Source organism: Rhinopithecus bieti, unplaced genomic scaffold (genome assembly GCF_001698545.2).
Source record: "Rhinopithecus bieti isolate Rb0 unplaced genomic scaffold, ASM169854v2 scaffold_71, whole genome shotgun sequence".
Classification (NCBI taxonomy): Eukaryota; Metazoa; Chordata; class Mammalia; order Primates; family Cercopithecidae; genus Rhinopithecus; species Rhinopithecus bieti.
This window is the reverse complement of record NW_016803101.1, coordinates 291,099-312,966: the sequence shown is the minus strand read 5'-3', so window position 1 is coordinate 312,966 and position 21,868 is coordinate 291,099. Positions and strand designations below refer to the sequence as shown.

The 21,868-nt window shown below is 39.4% G+C and overlaps 1 protein-coding gene across 4 annotated transcripts in view; it reads right to left on the bottom strand.

Moving 5' to 3' along the window:
* The window catches only part of CCDC171 (coiled-coil domain containing 171), a 399,071-nt gene that overhangs the window by 333,986 nt on the left and 43,217 nt on the right, over positions 1–21,868 (bottom strand). For all 4 annotated transcript variants that reach the window (XR_001889029.1, XM_017891142.1, XM_017891322.1 and 1 more), the window contains exon 7: positions 1,035–1,181. Coding sequence is in view for 3 of the 4 variants with exons in the window: in XM_017891142.1 (XP_017746631.1) it covers positions 1,035–1,181 (147 nt within the window). In the remaining variant the exon portion in view is untranslated. The remainder of the gene's footprint in view (positions 1–1,034; positions 1,182–21,868) is intronic.

Sequence of the window (21,868 nt, the reverse complement as noted above, 5' to 3'; positions counted from 1 at the left end):
TTGATGGGTGCTGACGAGTTGATGGGTGCAGCACACCAACATGGCATAAGTATACATATGTAACAAACCTGCACGTTATGCACATGTACCCTAGAACTTAAAGTATAATAAAAAAAAAAAAAGAATGAATTAATTTTTTAAAAATTGTCATATGTTATTTTCTGCCTAGCCTCCTTATTGAATGTTTTTACTAGCGTTGATACTTTTAAAGCTGATTTTACTATTCATTTTATTTACATATCATCTAAAAATACTAGGAATCACACTTCCTTCCTCCCAAAAGTTATAATCCTTATTGCTGTTCTTAACAATGTTAGGTGACACAGTGAGTTTAGTAAGTGTTAACTCTAGCACTTTACCATTAAATACTCTTCATAAGTATTCATTTGCCTAATAAAGATTATAAATTATATTTAGGACAAAACTTCTTTATCTGTTTAAATATTTCATTTCCCACAAAGCAAAGAAAAATTTTAAAAAGATGAACTAACAAATCAATTAGATTTCTCTTAAGATTAAAGTTATTTTCAGTATCATTCACTAATAAAATCCTATTTTCATCTGTAAATTGATGCTCCTTTCCCAAGTAAAGTCTCATCTGAAAATCAGTCCACATAACCATACATGATTCAAACTACAAAATTAAAATGTAATATTACTTTTATCATTTAGAACCTATGTACACCAGAACTTTTCCTGCATTGCTTACTCAACCTAACAATGTAAACAATTACTCTCAAACTTCCCAAATATTTCATGAGAGTTAATTGTTCAAAAGTGAACAGATTTTTTTAAACTAGGGCAAAACACAAAATACTCAGATACAAAAGTTTTCAAAGAAGCCAAATATACATTATAAATAGGTACTCCTAAAATTAGTTTTATATATTATCACAGAGTAAAACTCTCCAACCTTAAATCACGGAATGGGTTTTACATACCTGTGTGTGTGTGTGTGTGTGTGTGTGTGTGTGTGTGTGTGTGTGTATGAAAGTTTGTACACATATATATTATAAAAGAATAAGAAAATGTACCTCAAATTCTTTTCTAAGGCGTTCCTCTCGTTGAGTGCTAAATTCAAGTTCACTTGTTTGTCGCCGTAGAAGGTCAGAGCAGTCCATATGTTCTGTTTCTAATTTTTCTACTTTCTTATGCATATTTTGCACAGCAGTATCTTGCTCCTGGAAAATAATTCATTTTTGCATCAATAAAGTTTATAAGCCATCAATGACTAAGAGTCACTCCAATAGAAGACAAAGAGTAACTAAATCTGTGCTTCAACCATAATAATAGGTTAATTTATATAAGCAAAAGAGGCCTAGATATTTTCCATCAGTGTTTCAGAATGCCCATGTGTTTAAAAGCACTACCGAACTTTTACAGTTCAAAAACTCTTATTAATATTACAATGGAAACTCTTATAGCATATGACAAAGTTATATTAGTTTAACTGACCTCTGAAGGTATTTATGTAATGCTGTAGTTCAACAATCATATATAATGCTTCCCCTTCCCATTAAAATTTGTAAATGTATATTACCCTTTGTGTAGCAAGAAATTATTAACTTGAATGCCTAATAATGTTTATAATGCTTACAAGAGCTCACGGTACTTACATTACATGCTTATATTACAAGCTTTTAAAATTGCATCCACTAGATGGCTGTGTTTCATTTTCTCTTAGATTTTCGAAAAGCTTTGAAATCTTTGCTCGGCTATTGAAAAGGAAATAACTTCAGGTAGTCTTATACTAAAATCTCTCAATCCCCTTTCCCAACTAAACACAGAAATGGGAGTTGAATTTTATTGAAAAAGTTCAAACGTAAAGTTCACACATATATCAAAGGCATTCTCCACCGTAACTAATCTAGATTCATTGTTCTCATTTAAGGCCTTTAACAAAGCCCTCTTTCCCATATTTCCCTCACCAGAGTAATGTTATTCACGGACAAACACACATGAATATGTATATATGCTTCCAAGAATACCTATCCACTCAAAAGATACAATTAGAATCTGAGTATGTTGCAAACATCAAATATAATTCCCTATCAAAGATTCTAGTTTGAAAAACACCCAGCATCCTAAGTCCACAGTGAAAAGATGAGGAAACATTTAAAATTCAACTTTTTATTTCATATCTCCAACTTCTTATTTCTTTTTTTTTAACTTTTGTTTTAGGTTCAGGGGTACATATATAGGTTTGTTATACAGGTAAACTCGTGTCACAGGGATTTGTTGTACAGATTATTTCATCACCCAGGTACTCAACCTAGTATCCAATAGTTATTTTTTTTCTGATCCTCTCCTCTTCCTTCTTCCACTCTCCACCCTCAGGTAGCATCCAGTGTGTGTTGTTCCCCTCTTTGTGTCCACGTGCTCTCATTGTTTGGTTCCCACTTAGAAGTGAGAACATGTGGTATTTGGTTTTCCGTTCCTGCGTTAGTTTGCTAAGGATAATGGCCTCCAGCTCCATCCATGTTCCTGCAAAGGATATTATCTCATTCTTTTTTATGGCTGCACTGTATTTAATGGTGTATATATACCACATTTTCTTTATCTAGTCTAACACTGATACGCATTTAGGTTGACTCCATGTCTTTGCTATTTTGAATAGTGCTGCAATGAACATATGCATGCCATGTGTCTTTGTGGTAGAACAATTTCTACTCCTTTGAGGATACACCCAGAAATGGGATTGCTGGATCAAATGATAGTTCTGTTTTTAGTTCTTTCAGGAATTGCCACACGGTTTTCCACAATGGTTGAATGCACTTACACTCTCGCCAATAATGCATGGGTGTTCCCTTTTCTCCACAACCTTGCCAGCATCTGTTATTTTTTTGACTTTTTAATAATAGTCATTCTGACTGGTATGAGATACCAATTCCTTATTCTTGTTCTTATGAATCCTCTTATTCATAAGATTATTATTCTATAGCAGACTACACATGAACTCTTAATAATTACTTTCTTCAGGTAATAGACTTCTTAATACAGGCATACCTTAGAAATATGGCTGGTTCAGTTCCAGACCACTGCCGTAAAGCAACTGCAATAAAGTGAGTCACATCAATTTTTGGTTTCCAAAAAATTGCAAATAAAATTACTGTTTGCACTCTACTGTAATCTATTAAGTGCGCAATCGCATTATATATAAAAGAAGTATTTATTTTAATTTAAAAATACTTTATTGAGGCCAGGCGCAGTGGCTCACGTCTGTAATCCCAGGACTTTGGGAGGCCAAGGTGGATGGATCACTTGAGCCCAGGAGTCCGAGACAAGCCTGGCCAACGTGGCAAAACCCCATCTCCACTAAAAATACAAAACTTAGCCAGGTGTAATGGTGCACATCTGTAATCCCAGCTACTGCGGGAGGCTGAGGAAGGAGAATCGCTTGAACCTGGGAAGCAGAGATTGCAGTGAGTTAATATCATGCCACTGCACTCTAGCCTGGGCAACAGAGCAAGACTCTGTCTCAAAAATAAATAAATAAAATTAAAATACTTTATTGTTAAAAAAAAAAAAAAAAAGATGCTAACCATCATCTGGCCCTTCAGGAAGTCATCATCTTTAATGGTGGAAAGTCCTAACTCAATGTTTGTTGATGACTGTTGACTGATCAGGGTGGTAGTGGCTGAAGGCTGGGCAGTCGGGCAGTTTCTTAAAATAAGGCAACAAAGAAGTTTGTTACATTGGTTGACTCTTTCTTCAAAAAGTTTTCTCTGTAGCATGCAATGCTGCTTGATAGCATTTTACCAACAGTAGAGCCTCTTTCAAAACTGAAATCCTATGGCTGCTTTAGCAACTAAGTTTACGTAATATTCTAAATATTTTGCTGTCATTTCAATAATGTTCACAGCATCTCCATCAGGAGGAGTTTCCATCTCAAGAAACTATTTTCTTTGGTCATCTATAAGAAGCAACTCCTCATCCATTCAAGTTTTATGAATGCATGAGATTGCAGCAATTCAGTCACATCTTCAGGCTCTGCTTCTAATTCTAGTTTTCTCACTATTTCCAACACACCTACAGTAACTTCTTCCACTGAAGTCTAAAACCCCATCGAAGTTATCCATAAGGACTGGAATCAACTTCCTCCAAACTCCTGTTAATGTTGACATTTTGACCTCCTCTCGTGAATCACAAATGGTCTTAAGGGCATCTAGAATGGCAAATCCTTTCCAGAAAATTTTCTATTTAATTTGCCTAGATCCATCAGAAGAATCACTATCTATGTCAGCTATAGCCTTATTAAATGTATGTCTTAAGTAATAAGACTTGAAAGTCAAAATTCTTCATTGATGCATGGGCTGCTGAATGGATGTTGTGTTAGCAAGAACGAAAACAACATTAACCTCCTTATACATAACCATCAGAGTTCTTCAGTAACCAAGTACATTGTCAACAAACAATAATATTTTGAGAACAATCTTTTTTTTTCTGAGCAGCAGGTTTCAACAGTGGGCTTAAATATTCAGTTAAATATTCTGTAAAGAGATGAGTTGTCATCCGGGCTTTGTTGTCCCATTTATAGAGCACAGGCAGAGTATATGCAGCATAATTCTTAAGGGCCCTAGGATTTGGAGAACGGTACATGAGCACTGGCTTCAACCTAAACTCACCAGCAATATTAGTCCCTAACAAGACAGTCATCCTGTCCTTTGAAGCATTAAAGCTGGGCACTGACTTCTCTCTAGCTCTGAAACACCTAGATGACATCTTCCAATAGAAGACTGTTCTGTCTGCAATGAAAATCGGTTGTTTAGTGTAGCCACTTTCAACAATTATTTTAGCTAGATCTTTGGGATTACTTGCTGCAGCTTCTACATCAGCAGTTGGTTTCACTTTGCACTTTTATATTATGTAGAAGTCTTCTTTCCCTAAATGTCATGAACCAATCTGTCCCAACCTCCAACTTTTTTTCTCCAAATTCCTCACCTCTCTCAGCCTTCATCAAATTGAAGAGAGTTAGGGTCTTGTTCTAAGTTATGCTTTGGCTTAAGGGAATGTTGTGGCTGGTTTGATCTATCCAGACCACTATACCTGTCTTCATGTCAGCAAGAAGAATGACTGGCTCTCTTATCACTTATGTGTTCACTAAAGTAGCACTTTTAATTTCCTTCAAAAACTTTTCCTTTGCATTCACAACTTGGCTGTTCGGCACAAAAGACAAAGCATTTGGCCTGTCCTGGTTTTCAACATTCCTTCCTCACTAAGCTTAATCATTTCTAGCTTTTGATTTAAAGTGAGACAGGTATGAGCCTTCCTTTCACCTGAACACTGAGAGGACATTGTAGAGTTAACTGGCCTAATTTCAATTTTGCTGTGTCTCAAGGAATAGGGAGGCCAGAGGAGAGGGAGAGAGTTGGAAGAACAGTTGGAGAGGAGTAGTGAGAACACATATATTTATAAATTAAGTTCATCACCTTATGCAGGCATGGTTCATGGTGGCCCAAAACAATTACAATAGCAGTAGCGTAAAGATCACTGGTCAGGGGAGGGGCCAAGATGGCCAAATAGAAACAGCTGCAGTCTGCAGTGCCTAGCAAGACCAACGTAGAAGGTGGGTGATTTCTGCATTTCTAACCGAGGTACCCAGTTCATCTCACTGGGACTGGTTAGGCCCTGGGTGCAACCCACGCGGAACAAGCAGAAGCAGGACTGGGCGTCACTTCACCCTGGAAGTGCAAGGATCCAGGGAACTTCTCCCCTAGGGGAAGTGGTGAGGGACTGTGCTACCTGCCCTGAGTACTATGCTTTTCCCATGGATTTTTGCAATCCGCAGATCAGGATATTCCCTCGTGAGCCTACACCACCAGGGCCCTGGGTTTCAAGCACAAAACTGGGCAGCTGTTTGGGCAGACACCAAGCTACAGGCGTTTCTTCGTACTCCAGTGGCACCTGGAACTCCAGCGAAAAAGAAGAACCGAGAAAGCACAAAAATGCTGACAATTCCAAAAGCCAGAATGACTTTTCTCTCCAAATGATCACAACACCTCTTCAGCAAGGGCGCAAAACTGGACAGAGAATGGGATTGAGGAAGTGACAGAAGTAGGTTTCAGAAGGTGGGTAATAACAAACTCCTCTGAGCTAAAGGAGCATGTTCTAACAATGCAAAGAAGCTAAGAACTTCTGATAAAAGGTTATTACAGGAACTGCTAACTAGAATAACCAGTATAGAGAGGAACATAAATTCCATGTGACATGCCTGCTCCCCCTTTGCCTTCCACCATGATTGTAACCTTCCTGAGGCCTCCCCAGAAGCCGAGCAGATGTTAGCACCATGCTTCCTGTAAAGCATGCAGAATGATGAGCCAATTAATTAAATCTCTTTTCTTATAAATTACCTAGTCTCAAGTATTTCTTCATAGCAACGTAAGAACGGCCAAATACAAATAGTATTATGAACAACCTTATGTAATATTTTTTCCTAAGAGTACTTTTATATATGAAAGCACTTTTAAGAACATTATGCACTATACTACACAAGTATAAAAAAACTATTATTGTATATGATAGGTCCTCCTCCTTCAATCACTCAATAGCACCAGTATTAATTCAGTCACTGTAAAATTACATGCCTTCTTAAATTACAAATACATAACCTCCAACTTTCACTCATTCACTTAGATACTTGTCTACTTAAAATAAATAAATAGCAATTTACATGGTTAATCATAAACCAAAGAATTTGAAATAATAACAAAATACAGTCTACAACCAAAAGATGCTTATATCCTAGTTGATTGAAACTATTTTATATAGTATTTGTGAAATAAAGTAAAATAAATTGTTTAGGAAGTCTCATGAGATTTATTTATAAAAGAGAATCATAGGCCAGGCACAGTGGCTCACTCCTGTAATCCCAGCACTTTGGGAGGCCAAGGTGGGTAGATCCCTTGCACTCAAGAGTTCAAGACCAGACTGGGCAACATGGCAAAACATCATTCCTAAAAAATAAACAAAAATGGCCAGGCATGGTGGCTCACAACTGTAATCCCAGCATTTGGGAGGCCAAGGTGGGCAGACCACTTGTGGTCAGGAGTTCGAGATCAACCTGGCCAGCATGGTGAAAACTTGTCTCTACTGAAAGTACAAAAAATGAGCTGGTGTGGTGGCACACACCTGTAATCCCAGCTACTTGGGAGGCTGAGGCAGGAGAATCGCTTGAACCCAGGAGGCAGAGGTTACAGTGAGCCGAGATTGTGCAACTGCACTCCAGCTTAGGTGACAGAGTAAGACTCCATCTCAAAATAATAAATAAACAAAAATTAGCCAGCGTTGTGGCACATGCCTGTGGTCCCAGCTACTTGGAGGGCCAAGATGGGAGGATCACTTGTGTCTAGGAGGCAGAGACTGCAGCGAGTTGAGATCACGCTACTGCACTGGGCAACAGAGTGAGACCCTGTCTCAAAAAAAAAAAAAAAATCACATGTGATTCCCATTTTACTGACAAATCATGTAGAAAGACAACACATAATCATTTAAATTCCATTACAATAAACAAAGAGTATGCTCACTATTCCACGTAGTTTGAATTTAATCCTTTGAAAAAAAAAAGAACCTGGAAAATCAAAGGCCAATAAGTTAGGGCTTATTATGTGTATTTTGGTGATATATTACCACTGTGACAGTTGACCTATATTTAATATTACTTACCAAATAGCTTTAAGAGTATTTCAAGATTTAGATAAAATTCTGACCTAACAATCACATTTTCAATGCAGAGGTCAGGTAGTCACTTAATATTATATGATAATTTCTATTCTATTATTGGATACAAATACAAATATACACACAGATATAGACACATACAAACACACAAACATGTTTTCACAGGAAAAGATGTTTTCCTAAAACAGTACAGATGTTCAGGAATTCTACTCAAGAGTAGAGATACTTAGAAATTCTATATGAAGAAAAGTTATATTACATTAATTAACTGATTACACTGAGTTAGAATTACATTGATTGATTTTCTAATGTTAAACCCACCTGACATCAGTTGTATAGTCTTTTATATTTTATCTTCTTAAAATCTTGCTACGTTTGGTTAGCTAATATTTTGTATAATATTTTTGCATATATATTAACAACTGAGATTAGCTATAATTATCTTTTCTTCTATCCTTGTCAGTTTGGTATCAATATTATGTTATCAAGATGTTTCCATTCTCTAGAGGAGTTTATATAAAACTGGAATTATTAGTTCCTTGAATGTTTCTTTTATTCATTGGTAAAACAGTATGGGCCAGCAATTTTGACACCAACTCAATCTGTGTAATGATTACCATACTATACTATTCAGCTTTCCTATTTTCTACTTCTTCTTAAGTTAGATGGAGAAGGGGGAAGGATTGTATCTAGCCAAACAATCCTATGGTAAAGATAATGGTTGAAAAGCCTCACCCAGACACTCAAAGTTTCTAGGAAACTTTTTAGTCCTTCACTCTTAAAATGAGAAAACATAATATTTTTAAAAATTCTCCAACATGAAGATAAAATATAAATCAAATAATGGTAAAGGGGAAATGGCAACCTAAGATAAACAGATATTTAAAAACAAGAAAACTTCAAAATATCCTCAAAGAACATAAGCAGTTCCAGAACAGCAGATAAAGTACCACCAAAAATCCTTTCCTTCATAAAAGCAACAAGAACACTGGCAAAATTATCTGAATCTAATTTCTCATTAACTCTTTAAATTAACTAAAAACTTGCAGTAATCCAAAAAGCATTTACTCAAGGAAACAGCTGAATCTCAGTAAGAACGTGAGATTTGTGGCATTTTAACTTGTACTATACTCATCCCCTCCCCACCAGCTCCTGAAAGCCTCAAAAATCAATTGCCTCAGAATAGTAGCAGCTTATGGAATCCAGCAGCCTAGCCAGCACTGTGGGGAAGGAGACAAGAACAGGGTAGGAGCTCCCCAAAAGCCCCAGCCACAGAGAAATGGGCATATATATAGCCTTTGAAAAGCTCTGACATATTCCTGGCATCCAGAAAACCATTCCAGTGCAAGGCTATATTATGCCTAGTCCCTGAAAAGGCCCCACTCTCTCATCTCTGGCTGACCTTGAGCCTCTGTGCAAGCAGAAAGTGAAGGCTAAGCCAGAGTTTTAATCAGCCCACAAAAGCATTGAATGCATACTCCAACATACAGAAAAAAACCACTCGGCAAAGGCTAGAAGACTTATTTGCTCACAGCATTTAAGAAAATCTGCAGGCCGCGCGCAGTGGCTCAAGCCTGTAATCCCAGCGCTTTGGCAGGCCGAGACGGGCGGATCACAAGGTCAGGAGATCGAGACCATCCTGGCTAACACGGTGAAACCCCGTCTCTACTAAAAAATACAAAAAAAACTAGCCGGGCGAGGTGGCAGGCGCCTGTACTCCCAGCTACTCCGGAGGCTGAGGCAGGAGAATGGCGTAAACCCGGGAGGCGGAGCTTGCAGTGAGCTGAGATCCGGCCACTGCACTCCAGGCTGGGCGACAGAACGAGACTCCGTCTCAAAAAAAAAAAAAGAAAGAAAGAAAATCTTCTGTCCGTTCATTAGCTGACCATGAGAGATTTCATTGGCCACACCTGACAAAGAATACAAAAATACTAAAAAATACAAAAAAAAAAAAAAAACTAGCCGGGCGAGGTGGCTGGCGGGCGCCTGTAGTCCCAGCTACTCGGGAGGCTGAGGCAGGAAAATGGCATAAACCCGGGAGGCGGAGCTTGCAGTGAGCTGAGATCCGGCAACTGCACTCCGGCGGGGGCGACAGAGCGAGACTCCATCTCGAAAAAAAAAAAAAGTAATATGCTCCAAGAACTTAACTCATTTATATCAATTAACCTATGCTAAAACTGGTTTCATTCTACGTCATTCACTTAAAGTCACAATTCCAAAGAACCTATGAATGATGTTAAATGAGGACTTCTATTTCATGCCACTAAGACGGTTATCATCAAAAAGACTGATGATAACAGGTGATGGCAAAGATGTAGAGAAACCGGAATTCTCAAACATTACTTATACTGTCATTCAGCAGCATTAGAAAACAATCCATCAGTTCCTCAAAAAGCTAACCATAAGATTACTATTTGACCCAGAAATTCTAATACTGAGTATATACCCAAGAGAACAGAAAATCTATGTCAACACAAAAATTTGTATATAGAACCCCCAACAAAATAGTCTACGGCCTTTAACAAATCTCAAATAGGCAACAGAGCCTAGGGCCGCCCACCACATCAGCTAAGCATCTCCCATCCTGTCACCATTATATAAACCTGCAGAAAAGTGTTAAATAGAGAAGTTCAGTCCTCAAACAGATGTTCAGAGGGAAAAACAAACTAGTAAGAAAGGTAAGAACTCCAACTCTTTTTATAAATAGAAGATCAAAATAAAGCCACCAAAGTATCAGGAAATTGCAAAGAACGGCATGGAAACTATGCAAATATGCAAACTATTCAAAAGAAAGAGAAAAAATAACAAAGGCAGAAATGAACAAAACACACAAAGGACAACGTGCCCAACCAAGGAAATCATCAAAGCTCAAGAATAGGGGCACATTCAACACAACAGTTAAAATACTTTTAATACTAAAAACATTTGGTAAAACCAGAATTCAAATATGAGATGAAAAGTGAGACTGCAGTTCTATGAGAAGATCATAAGTTAAAAAGAACACCAAGAGGAGACCACTAGTTAAACAGATTTGATTAAACATAGCTAATCATCTCTCCTAAAATACCACTTAAATGAAAGTAAAAAATAAAAACAAATGGCAGAAACAATGAATGGTGGAGAAAATGACAGACAACAAAAGATGTCAGAAGCAAATTTGGAAGATAGAAAGCAAACGGACAAGTGATAATGACTTAGGTTTCAGCTTTTTCACCTTTTCTAACTGTGTAAAAAGGAAGAAGCCTAGTAGCAAGCTGATTTACAGCCACAAAAGCTCAGAAATTGGAGGCACAATGTCTTAGTCCATCCAGCCTGCCATAACAAGATACTATAAACTAGGTAGCTTATAAAAAACAGAAATGCATTTCTCACAGTTCTGGAAGATGGGAAATGCAAGATCAAGGTGTTGGCAGATTCAATGTCTGGCAAGAGCCTACTTTCTAGTTTATAGAGGATTCTTTCTAGCTGTGTCCTAACACAGTGGAAGGGAAGAACTCTGGTTCTTCAGTCCCTTATAAAGGCACCAATTCTACTTAAGGTTTCCACCATCATGACCTAATAATCTCCCGAAGACCCCACCTCCTAATACCATTACAACGGTGATTAGGTTTCAACATACAGATTTAGGAGGGACACAAACATTCAGACCCTAGCAAAACAGCTAACTCTGAAGCCAAGCTATATAGTAAAAATGAATACAGGAGCATTTCTGGGAGCCTCTATAACCAGTACTTTATACTCTTGGGTTGCCTCTGCCAGCTCCCTCCCTGAAAAATTCCCCTCCATATCCTGGAAAAAGGGAAGGAGTTTACAAACTAGAGAGGTTGATCAAAAGAGGTTCTGAGCATATGAAAAGCAAGCACAACTGGAGGTTGGGGTAAGACACCTTATTAAAAATGAGATTAAGCAAAATCTGCATAGTGGGCAGTTAGACCTCACAGCGCCCTGAACACTGACTCCTACACTCACAGCAATATAAGGAGGAGACTAAAGATTTCTTTCTAGGAAAACGACTAGTCTAAGAAAAAAGACATCGTAAGGTTCCCCAGTTCAATGCAAGGGTTCCACATCCAAAGAGCTTCTTCTCAGCTTTTTAGTGCCTCATTCCTAAATATAAACACACAGTCTAGAATCACCGGACATTTGAAGAAAGCTTCTTGTATTAGGCTGTTCCCGCATGGCTATAAAGAAATACCTCAGCCTGGGTAATTTATAAAGAAAAGAGGTTTAATTGGCTCACAGTTCTGCAGGCTGTACAGGAAGCATGATGCTGGCATCACTTGGCTTCTGGGGAGGCCTCAGGAAATTTACAATCATGGTAGAAGGTGAAGGGGGAGCAGGCAGGTCACATGGCCAGATCAGGAGAAAGACAAAGGAGGCACTACACACTTTTAAATGACCAGATCTTGTGAGAGCTCATTCATTACCATGAGGATAGTACCAAGAGGAATGGTGCTAAGCCATTCATGAGAAATCTGCCCCCATGATCACCTCCCACCAGGCCCTATTTCCAACACTGGTGATTACATTTCAATATGAGATTTGGGCAGAGACACACATCCGAACTATATTACTTCTCATGAGAAACTCAGAGGCTACTACAAAATGAGGCCAAACACTCAGAGAAAATAAAGACCAGGCCAGGCACACTGGCTCACACCTGTAATCCCAGCACTTTGGGAGGCCAAGGTGGGACAACCACTTGAGTCCAGGAGTTCAACACCAGACTGGGCAACACAGTGAGATGCTGTCTCTACAAAGAACAGAAAAAAGTAGCCAGGTGTGGTGGTGCACACCTGTAGTCCCAGGTACTCGAGAGGCTGAGGTGGGAAGATGGCTTGAGAACAGGAGGTTTAAGCTGCAGTGAGCCATGCATTTCCAGCCTTTGCAGCAGAGCAAGATCCAGTCTCGAAAAGAAGACAAGACCATCAACGGAGGGGTGGGGGGAAAACACCTTCAAAATAAGTATGACTTATACACTCAAAGAGTTAAATTAAGACACTACAAACATGAAACAAGGAGAATATACTAAGAAAGGTATCATCAAATAACAACGATGACCTCTTAGAAATTAAAAACCCAGGCCGGACGCGGTGGCTCAAGCCTGTAATCCCAGCACTTTGGGAGGCCAAGAGGGGCAGATCACGAGGTCAGGAGATCGAGACCATTCTGGCTAACACGATGAAACCCCATCTCTACTCAAAATACAAAACCTAGCCGGGCGAGGTGGCGGGCGCCTGTAGTCCCAGCTACTCGGTAGGCTGAGGCAGGAGAATGGTGTGAACCCGGGAGGCGGAGCTTGCAGTGAGCTGAGATCCGGCCACTGCATTCCAGCCTGGGCGACAGAGCGAGACTCCATCTCAAAGAAAAAAAAAAAGAAATTAAAAACCCAAAAGATGAAATAAAATGTAACAGAAAGGCTGCAATATAAAATTGAGAAAATCTCTCAGAAAATAAAAGTAAAAATAAAAGATGGACAATAAAAGAGATAAGCATTATAAGGATGTCAACTTTATGTCAAATTGATATATAAATACAATCTAATTTTAATCAAAATTACAGCAAGGTCTCTTGATGGAATACAATAAGCCATTTCTCAAACTCACATAGAGAAGTAAAAGGCCAAGAATAACCCCTTCCCCACCTCTAAAAATAATAAGAATAAAGACAGAGGAACTTTCTCTACCAGATATCAAGATTTTTTCTAAAGGTACAGTGAATAAAACAATTTAGTACTGCTGCAGAAACAAACATGCAAGTGAAACAGAACAGAGTACCCAGGAACAAAGTCTTAGATATGAAAAAACTTGATGTATAATGGAAATGACATTATAAATCAATATGCGGTAAAAGAGACAATTGAATAATTAGTACAGGGACACTTGGCTATCTATTTGGAAAAACAAAATTAGATCCCATCTCATGCTATATACACATTCTCTTTATGACTTTGGGTTATGTAAGACAAAACAATCACTACTATAAATAAATATACTGATAAATTCAACTACATTAAAACTAGGCCAGGTGCAGTGGCTCACGCCTGTAATCCCGGCACTTTGGGAGGCCAAGGCGGGTGGATCACCTGAGGTCAGGAGTTCAAGACCAGCCTGGCCAACATGGTGAAACCCCATCTCTACTAAAAATACAAAAAAAAAAAATTAGCTGGGCATGGTGATGGGTGCCTGTAATCCCAGCTCCTCAGGAGACTGAGACAGGAGAATCGCTTGAACCTGGGAGGCGGAGGTTGCAGTGAGCCAAGATCACACCACTGCACTCCAGCCTAGGTGATAGAGTGAGACTCCGTGTCCAAAAAAAAAAAATTAACTGTTCATCATATACAGTGTAAACTGCCTCTCTGTCTCTACAAAGAAGAAAAAGATGTCTGCAAAAGGAATATACATAACCAAGGGTTACCAAATATATTAAAAAAAAAAAGACAGGGTCTTACTCTGTGGCCCAGGCTGCGATCACAGGACAATGCAGCCTTGATCTCCCAGGCTCAAGCAATCCTCTCACCTCAGCCTCCCTAGTAGCTGGAATCACAGGTGTGTGCCAGTACGCCTGGCTAATATATATATATATATATATATATATATATATAATATTTTTTTTTTTTTTTTTTTTTTTTTCATTGAGCTAGTGTCTCTGTTGCCCAGGCTGGTCTCGAACTCCTGGGCTCAAGCAATTCTCCCACCTCAGCCTCCTAAAGCGCTGGGATTACAGGCAGGAGCCACCATCCCCAGCCAAAAGCTCCTATTAAACAGTAAAAATATACCCAAAAATCCAAAAGAAAAAAGGCAAAAAATATAAACTGGCACTTACAAAAAAGAAATATGAATGGCCAATAAACATAACATGGTCACAATGTCAAGGAAGTGGAAATTTAAGCAAGAATGAGATACAATTTCACACATACCCTATTTCAAAAGAAATTAAATCTGAAAAATACCAAGAGGCTGTGAAAGAGAAGAAACTCTTCTTTGAAATTGTTATACCCACTTAAGAAAACAATTTGGCACATGTTTTATACACACTAAACACATACCCACATAAAAAGATTTGATGTTCATGGAATCACTGTCTGTAATAATTTAAACTTGGAAAGAACTTAAATCTCAGTGTCAGTGTTATGATTTGAATGTTTGTCCCTTCTGAATCTCACGCTGAAATGTAATCCCCAATGTGAGAGTATTGAGAGGTGGGGCCTTTAAGAGAGGACTGGGTCATGACAGCTCTGCCCTTGTGAATAGGTTAATCCATTCACGGATTAATGGGTTATCATGGGAGCAGAACTGGTGGCTTTACAAGAAGAGACCTGAGCTGGCATGCTCAGCCCACCACCATGCGATGCCCCATGCAGCCTTGGACCTCTGCAGAGTTCCCACCACCAAAAAGGCCTTCGTCAGATGCAGTCCCTTGACATTAGATGTCTCAGTCTCCAGAACTGCAAGAATAAATTCCTTTTCTTTATAAATTAACCAGCTTCATGTATTCTGTTATAAGCAACAGAAAATGGACAAGGCAGTCAGGTAATGAGTAAATTATGGCACATGCACAAGATAAAATACTATACAGCAGTCAAATTGAACGAACAGAAGTTATTTTATTAACTTTAACAAACCTCAAAAATACAAGTAGGCCAGGCATGGTGGCTCATACTTGTAATCCCACCACTTTGATAGGCCAAGGCAGGTGGATCACTTGAGGTCAGGAGTTCGAGAACAGATTGGCCAACATGGCAAAACACCACCTCTACTAAAAAAGCAAAAATCGGCCAGGTGTAGTGGCATGTGCCTGTGGTCTCAGCTACTCGGGAGGCTGAGGTGGGAGGATTGCTTGAGCCCAGGAGGCAGAGGTTGCAGGGAGCCAAGATCGCACCACTGCACTCCAGCCTGAGTGACAGAGTGAGACCTTGTCTGAAAAAAAAAAAAAGTGAAAAATATAAGTTGGACAAAGAAGCATCCTGTATGATATTCTAATGTATATCCTAAAACAAAAATACTAAAATAATACAATATATTGTCAATGTATACAGACAGAAAATTAAACACCAACTTCAGAATGGTAGTTATTCTTTTGGGGCTGAAGTGGTGGCAGGATGAGGTAGTGATTCAGAATTGTCTTCAATGATACAACAATTTACTGTTTGTTTCCAGTTCAAGTAGACGTAACAAACACTAACATGATCTAGGTGGTGAGTATTTGTTACATTAATGTTATTGCTGGTTATACTGGACATTGATTATATATAAATCCCTGGGGAGGGGGGTTGTATGTTCAAATATTTGCTTTAAGTTTATGGTTTTATCAATATAAATTCTGAGATGCACTGTAACACACAAGAAAATCCCAAAAAAAATCTACAAAAATACCTCATGCAATTTACAGAAAAACTTGCCTCCATCCCAAATAAATGTAATTTTAAAATTTTTGTTACAGAACATATTTTCTAATCAAACCAAAAGCTACCTGCATCCTTATTGTGTGTCTGTGTGTGTGAAATAAAATCATATTAAGGACATTGGAAATTGAAGGAGTTTCTTCTTTTTTCCACTAGAGGGGGTTGTTGAACTTAAAATATTTTAAAATGAGGCTTGCTTTTAAACTGACATTTAACATCAAAGGAAACTACATTTGGCTGTTAGAAAATAAACCTGCTTTCTTTCCACATCTTCCAGAAACACAGCCCAAAAAGTATAATTCTTTATACATACTCATATAAACAACGTTTCTCAGAATCCAAAATACGGTTCCGTTCCAATTCTGAAGAATTGCACTAGTTAGAAAAGTATCACAGCTAAATGTACTCCTCTTTTGTAGCTTATAAAACACATCAATATAGCTAACCACAACCTTAATCTACTACAAGATTATCTCCTGAAAGACCCAGAACAAGTTCCTCTTTTCTATGTCCCCAAGGCCAGCAAAGTTATACAAATAAAAAGTGTTTGTTGCTGTAGAGTATAAACTGGTGCTTTGTATAATATGTATCATAATTGTGAATCCATAAGCTTGTAGATGCAACAGTTATATTTCTAGGCATTTACACAGAAGAATCATTTGTATGACTGCTCAAAGATATGGACAAGAATCTTAGTGAATCATTAATTGGAGATAAAAATTTTTAAAGAAGTAAAATGGGCCGGGCGCGGTGGCTCAAGCCTGTAATCCCAGCACTTTGGGAGGCCGAGACGGGCGGATCACGAGGTCAGGAGATCGAGACCATCCTGGCTAACACGGTGAAACCCCGTCTCTACTAAAAAATACAAAAATCTAGCCGGGCGAGGGTGGCGGGCGCCTGTGGTCCCAGCTACTCGGGAGGCTGAGGCAGGAGAATGGCGTGAACCCGGGAGGCGGAGCTTGCAGTGAGCTGAGATCCGGCCACTGCACTCCAGCCTGGACGACAGAGCGAGACTCCGTCTCAAAAAAAAAAAAAAAAAGAAGTAAAATGTACATCAGTAAGAGACTGCTGAAGTACAATATTCCCTCTTATCTGCAGTTTCATCTTCCCTTTCAGTTTCCCTGAGTCAATCTAGGTCCAAAAATAAGTGAATACAGTACAATAAGATATTTTGAGTGGGAGAAAGACACATTCACATTACTTTCATTATAGTATCTTGCTATGATTGTTCTATTATTACATTGTTAATCTCTTACTGTGCCTAATTTATAAATTAAAGTTTAGCATAGGTATGTGTGTGTATAGAAAAAAACAAAGCAGATCTACAGTTTCAGGCATCCACTGGTGTCATGCAACATATGCCCCACAGGTAAGGGAGAGGCTACAGTATGTTAGGAAAATCCACATGACAGAATGCCACGCAAATACTAAAAGAATAAGGTATGAACATCAAAAGATGGATGTAAAATATTATTGAGGTATATCATTTTATTTATGTAAAAACATAATGCTTCTATATCCTGACATGAGGAGTGAAATCAGAGGTGAAAGGGGCAAGACCCTTACTTTCTTGCTTTTAAATTTCCCTAAATTAGGGGATTTATTTATTTATTTATTTATTTATTTATTGATAAGAGTCTCACTTCTCACAATAAATAATCAATATTATTTATTGATAATATCTCACCCAGGCTGGAGTGCAGTGGTGTGACCTCAGCTCACTGCAACCTCCACCTCCTGGGTTCAAGCAATTCTCCTGCCTCAGGCTTCTGAGTAGCTGGGATTACAGGTGCGTGCCACCACGACTGGCTAATTTTTTGGTTTTTGGTTTTTGGTTTTGGTTTTGGTTTTCAGTAGAGATGGGGTTTCACTGTGTTAGCCAGGACGGTCTCAATCTCCTGACCTCATGATGTGCCCGCCTCAGCCTCCCAAAGCGCTGGGATTACAGGCATGAGCCACTGCGCCCAGACAAATTAGGGGCATTTTTACAACGAAGTTATCAGTGGCAGAGTCCTTTTCTATGCCATTTGTTAATAGGATAGCAGTACATAGTTTTCCAGAAGAAAAGAAATGCTCCTTGCTGTCCTTGATCATTTAAGGTAAACTTTCTTAAGGTGTCTCCCTGTCATACATGTTAACATATGTTAATGTGTTACATAAATAAAATTATAAGCCAGCTGTGGTGGCTCACTCCAATAATCTCAATACTTTGGGAGAATGAGGCAGAAGGATCACTTGAGCCCAGGAATTCAAGACCAGCCTGGACAACACAGGAAGACCCCCATCTCTACAAAAATTTTAAAAATAAGCCAGGCTTCGTGGCACATGCTTGTGGTCTCAGATACACAGGAGGCTGAGGTAGGGAAAGGCTGCAGTGAGCTGTGATAGTCCCGCTGCACTCCAACCTGGGCAACAGAGCGAGACCTTGTCTCAAAAATATAAAGTAATACAACAAAATAAAATTATATTCCTAATATTTTGCATCCATCTGTTGATGTTCATATCTTATTTCTGTGTATTTGCATAGTATTCTGTTATATGGATATTCCTAAAAACACTTTCGTTTCACGTAACTTCCTCCAAGTTGTCACTACATCACAATCGTACTTACTGGGTCAGCTTTTGATATGTTGCACCCCAATCCCTAGATTGTCTTAAGGCCTATCAGACCATGCCTACTAAGGCTGGTCTGATAACTTTCTTCACTGCCTCCCTACTCTTTCTCCTCTTTCTTTAGTTCATGGAATTATTTTCAAGCTACACTTCCCATACCATCACAAACTCCCCCATACTTCAATCACTAGATACATACACCAAACTTAGTCAATGAATAAGGAAAGGATAACTGTATTCCCTGGTTGAGGTATAGAATTTTGGATATGAAATAAATATGAAAACATATATATTCATCTTCTAAATGTTTTCAATCCCACTGATAAAGTACACAGTGAAATTAATGGGAAAAATGAAAAAGGAAGAACATGATAGTTTAGGAACAAAGCTTTACCACTGCCTGTCCCACAACAGAAAAGCTTGTGGCAGGACAAAGATTCCATGACGAAATCGCCATAAGCAATTGCAACAGACACAAAAACTGACAAATGGGATCTAATTAAAAACTTAAGGGCTTCTGCACAGCAAAATAAACTATCATCAGAGCAAACAGGCCACCTACAAAATGGGAGAAAATTTTTGCAATCTATCCATCTGACAAAGGTCTAACACCCAGAATCTACAAGGAAATTAAACGAATGTACGAGAAAAAAACAAACCACCCCATCAAAAAGTGTGTAAAGGACATGAACAGACAATTCTCAAAAAAAGACATTCATGCAGCCAACAAACATGAAAAAAAGCTCAACATCACTGATCATCAGAGAAATGCAAGTCAAAAATCACAATGAGATACCATCTTAGGCCAGTCAGAATGGCAATTATTAAAAAGCCAAGAAACAACAGATGCTGGCGAGGTTGCAGTGAAAGAGGAATGCTTTTACAGTGTTGGTGGGAATGTAAATTAATTCAACCATTGTGGAAGACCATGTGGCAATTCCTCAAAGACCTAGAACCAGAAATACCATTTGACCCAGCAATCCCGTTACTAGGTATATACCCAAAGGAATATAAATCATTCTACTGTAAAGACACATGCACATGTATGTTCATTGCAGCACTATTCACAAAAGCAAAGAGATGGAATCAACTCAAATGCCCATCGATGATAGGCTGGATAAAGAAAACGTGCTATATATACACCATAGAATACTATGCAGCCATAAATGAATGAAATCATGTCTTTTGCAGAGACGGATAGAGCTGGAAGCCATTATCCTCAGCAAACTAAGGCAGGGACAGAAAACCAAACACCCCATGTTCTCACTTGTAAGTGGGAACTGAACAATGAGAACACAGGGACACAGGGAGGGGAACAACACACACTGGGGCCTGTCAGGGGTAGAGTGAGGGGAAGGAGAGCATTAGGAAAAATAGCTATGCATGCTGAGCTTAATACCTAGGTGATGGGTTGACAGGTGCAGCAAACTACCATGACACATGTGTACCTATGTAACTAACCTGCACATCCTGCACATGTACCCCAAAACTTAAAATAAATCCCAGCACTTTGGGAGGCCAAGGCAGGTGGATCACAAGGTCAGGAGATCGAGACCATCCTGGCTAACACGGTGAAACCCCGTCTCTACTAAAAATACAAAAAAAATTAGCCGGGCGTGGTGGCGGGCGCCTGTAGTCCTGGCTACTCGGGAGGCTGAGGCAGAAGAATGGTGTGAACCCAGGAGGCAGAGATTGCAGTGAGCCCAGATCATGCCACTGCACTCCAGTCTGGGCGACAGAGCGAGACCCCGTCTCAAATAAATAAATAAATAAATAAATAAATACAATAAAAATAAATAAATAATTTAAAAATTAAATAAGGCTGGGCGGGATGGCTAACGCCTGTAATCCCAACACTGTGGGAGGCCGAGGCAGGCGGATCACCTGAGGTCAGAAGTTTGAAACCAGCCTTGCCAACATGGCAAAGCCCCTCTCTACTAAAAATACAAAAATTAGCTGGGCGTGGTGGGCATGGTGGTGCGTGCCTGTAATCCCTGCTACTCAGGAGACTGAGGCAGGAGAATCGCTTGAACCCAGGAGGCACAGAGTGCAGTGAGCTGAGATCACATCACTGCACTCCAGCCCGGACAACAGAGAGAGACTCCGTCTCAAAAAAAAAAAAAAAGAAATGAGAAACAGTATCTTAAAACGACGTAACTTTTTAGATAACACCAATAAGAATTCATTCACGTTAATATTCCAGAGAAGGATACCTCTATTTGGTGCTCCAATCCCCGAGAAAGAAAAAGAACATGGCATAAAATTGAGGTTTTCTTTTTATAGTGGGTCTGAATTCTAAAGCCCAGATGAGAGAAATATTATAACAAGTTTTGTCTATTAAAGATGAGGTTTCGCCGGGCGCGGTGGCTCAAGCCTGTAATCCCAGCACTTTGGGAGGCCGAGACGGGCGGATCACGAGGTCAGGAGATCGAGACCATCCTGGCTAACACGGTGAAACCCCGTCTCTACTAAAACTACAAAAAACTAGCCGGGCAACGTGGTGGCGCCTGTAGTCCCAGCTACTCGGGAGGCTGAGACAGGAGAATGGCGTGAACCCGGGAGGCGGAGCTTGCAGTGAGCTGAGATCCGGACACAGCACTCCAGCCTGGGTGACAGAGCGAGACTCCGTCTCAAAAAAAAAAAAAAAAAAGATGAGGTTTCACTGAGAAGGTTTAAAAAAAAGACTTATTTAAAAAACTGAATTCTCTTAGAGAGCTACACAAAGAGAACACTATAAGATACTAACACCTAATTATAGTATGTAAAGCTAAACCCATCAACAGCCAACAGAGAAGAAACGTTCACTCTATCCCTCAGGTTGTTTTTTAAAACTTTTTTTTTAACATAAAGTCGCACGAGTTTCTTAAGATTGATTTATGGCCGAGCACGGTGGCTCACGCCTGTAATCCCAGCCCTTTGGGAGGCCGAGGTGGGTGGATCACAAGGTCAGGAGATCGAGACCATCCTGGCTAACAGAGTGAAACCCCGTCTCTACTAAAAATACAAAAAAAATTAGCCGGGCGTGGTAGCAGGCGCCTGTAGTCCCAGCTACTCGGGAGGCTAAGGCAGGAGAATGGCATGAACCCAGGAGGTGGAGCTTGCAGTGAGCCAAGATTGCGCCACTGCACTCCCGCCTGGGTGACAAAGCAAGACCCCGTCCCAAAAAAAAAAAAA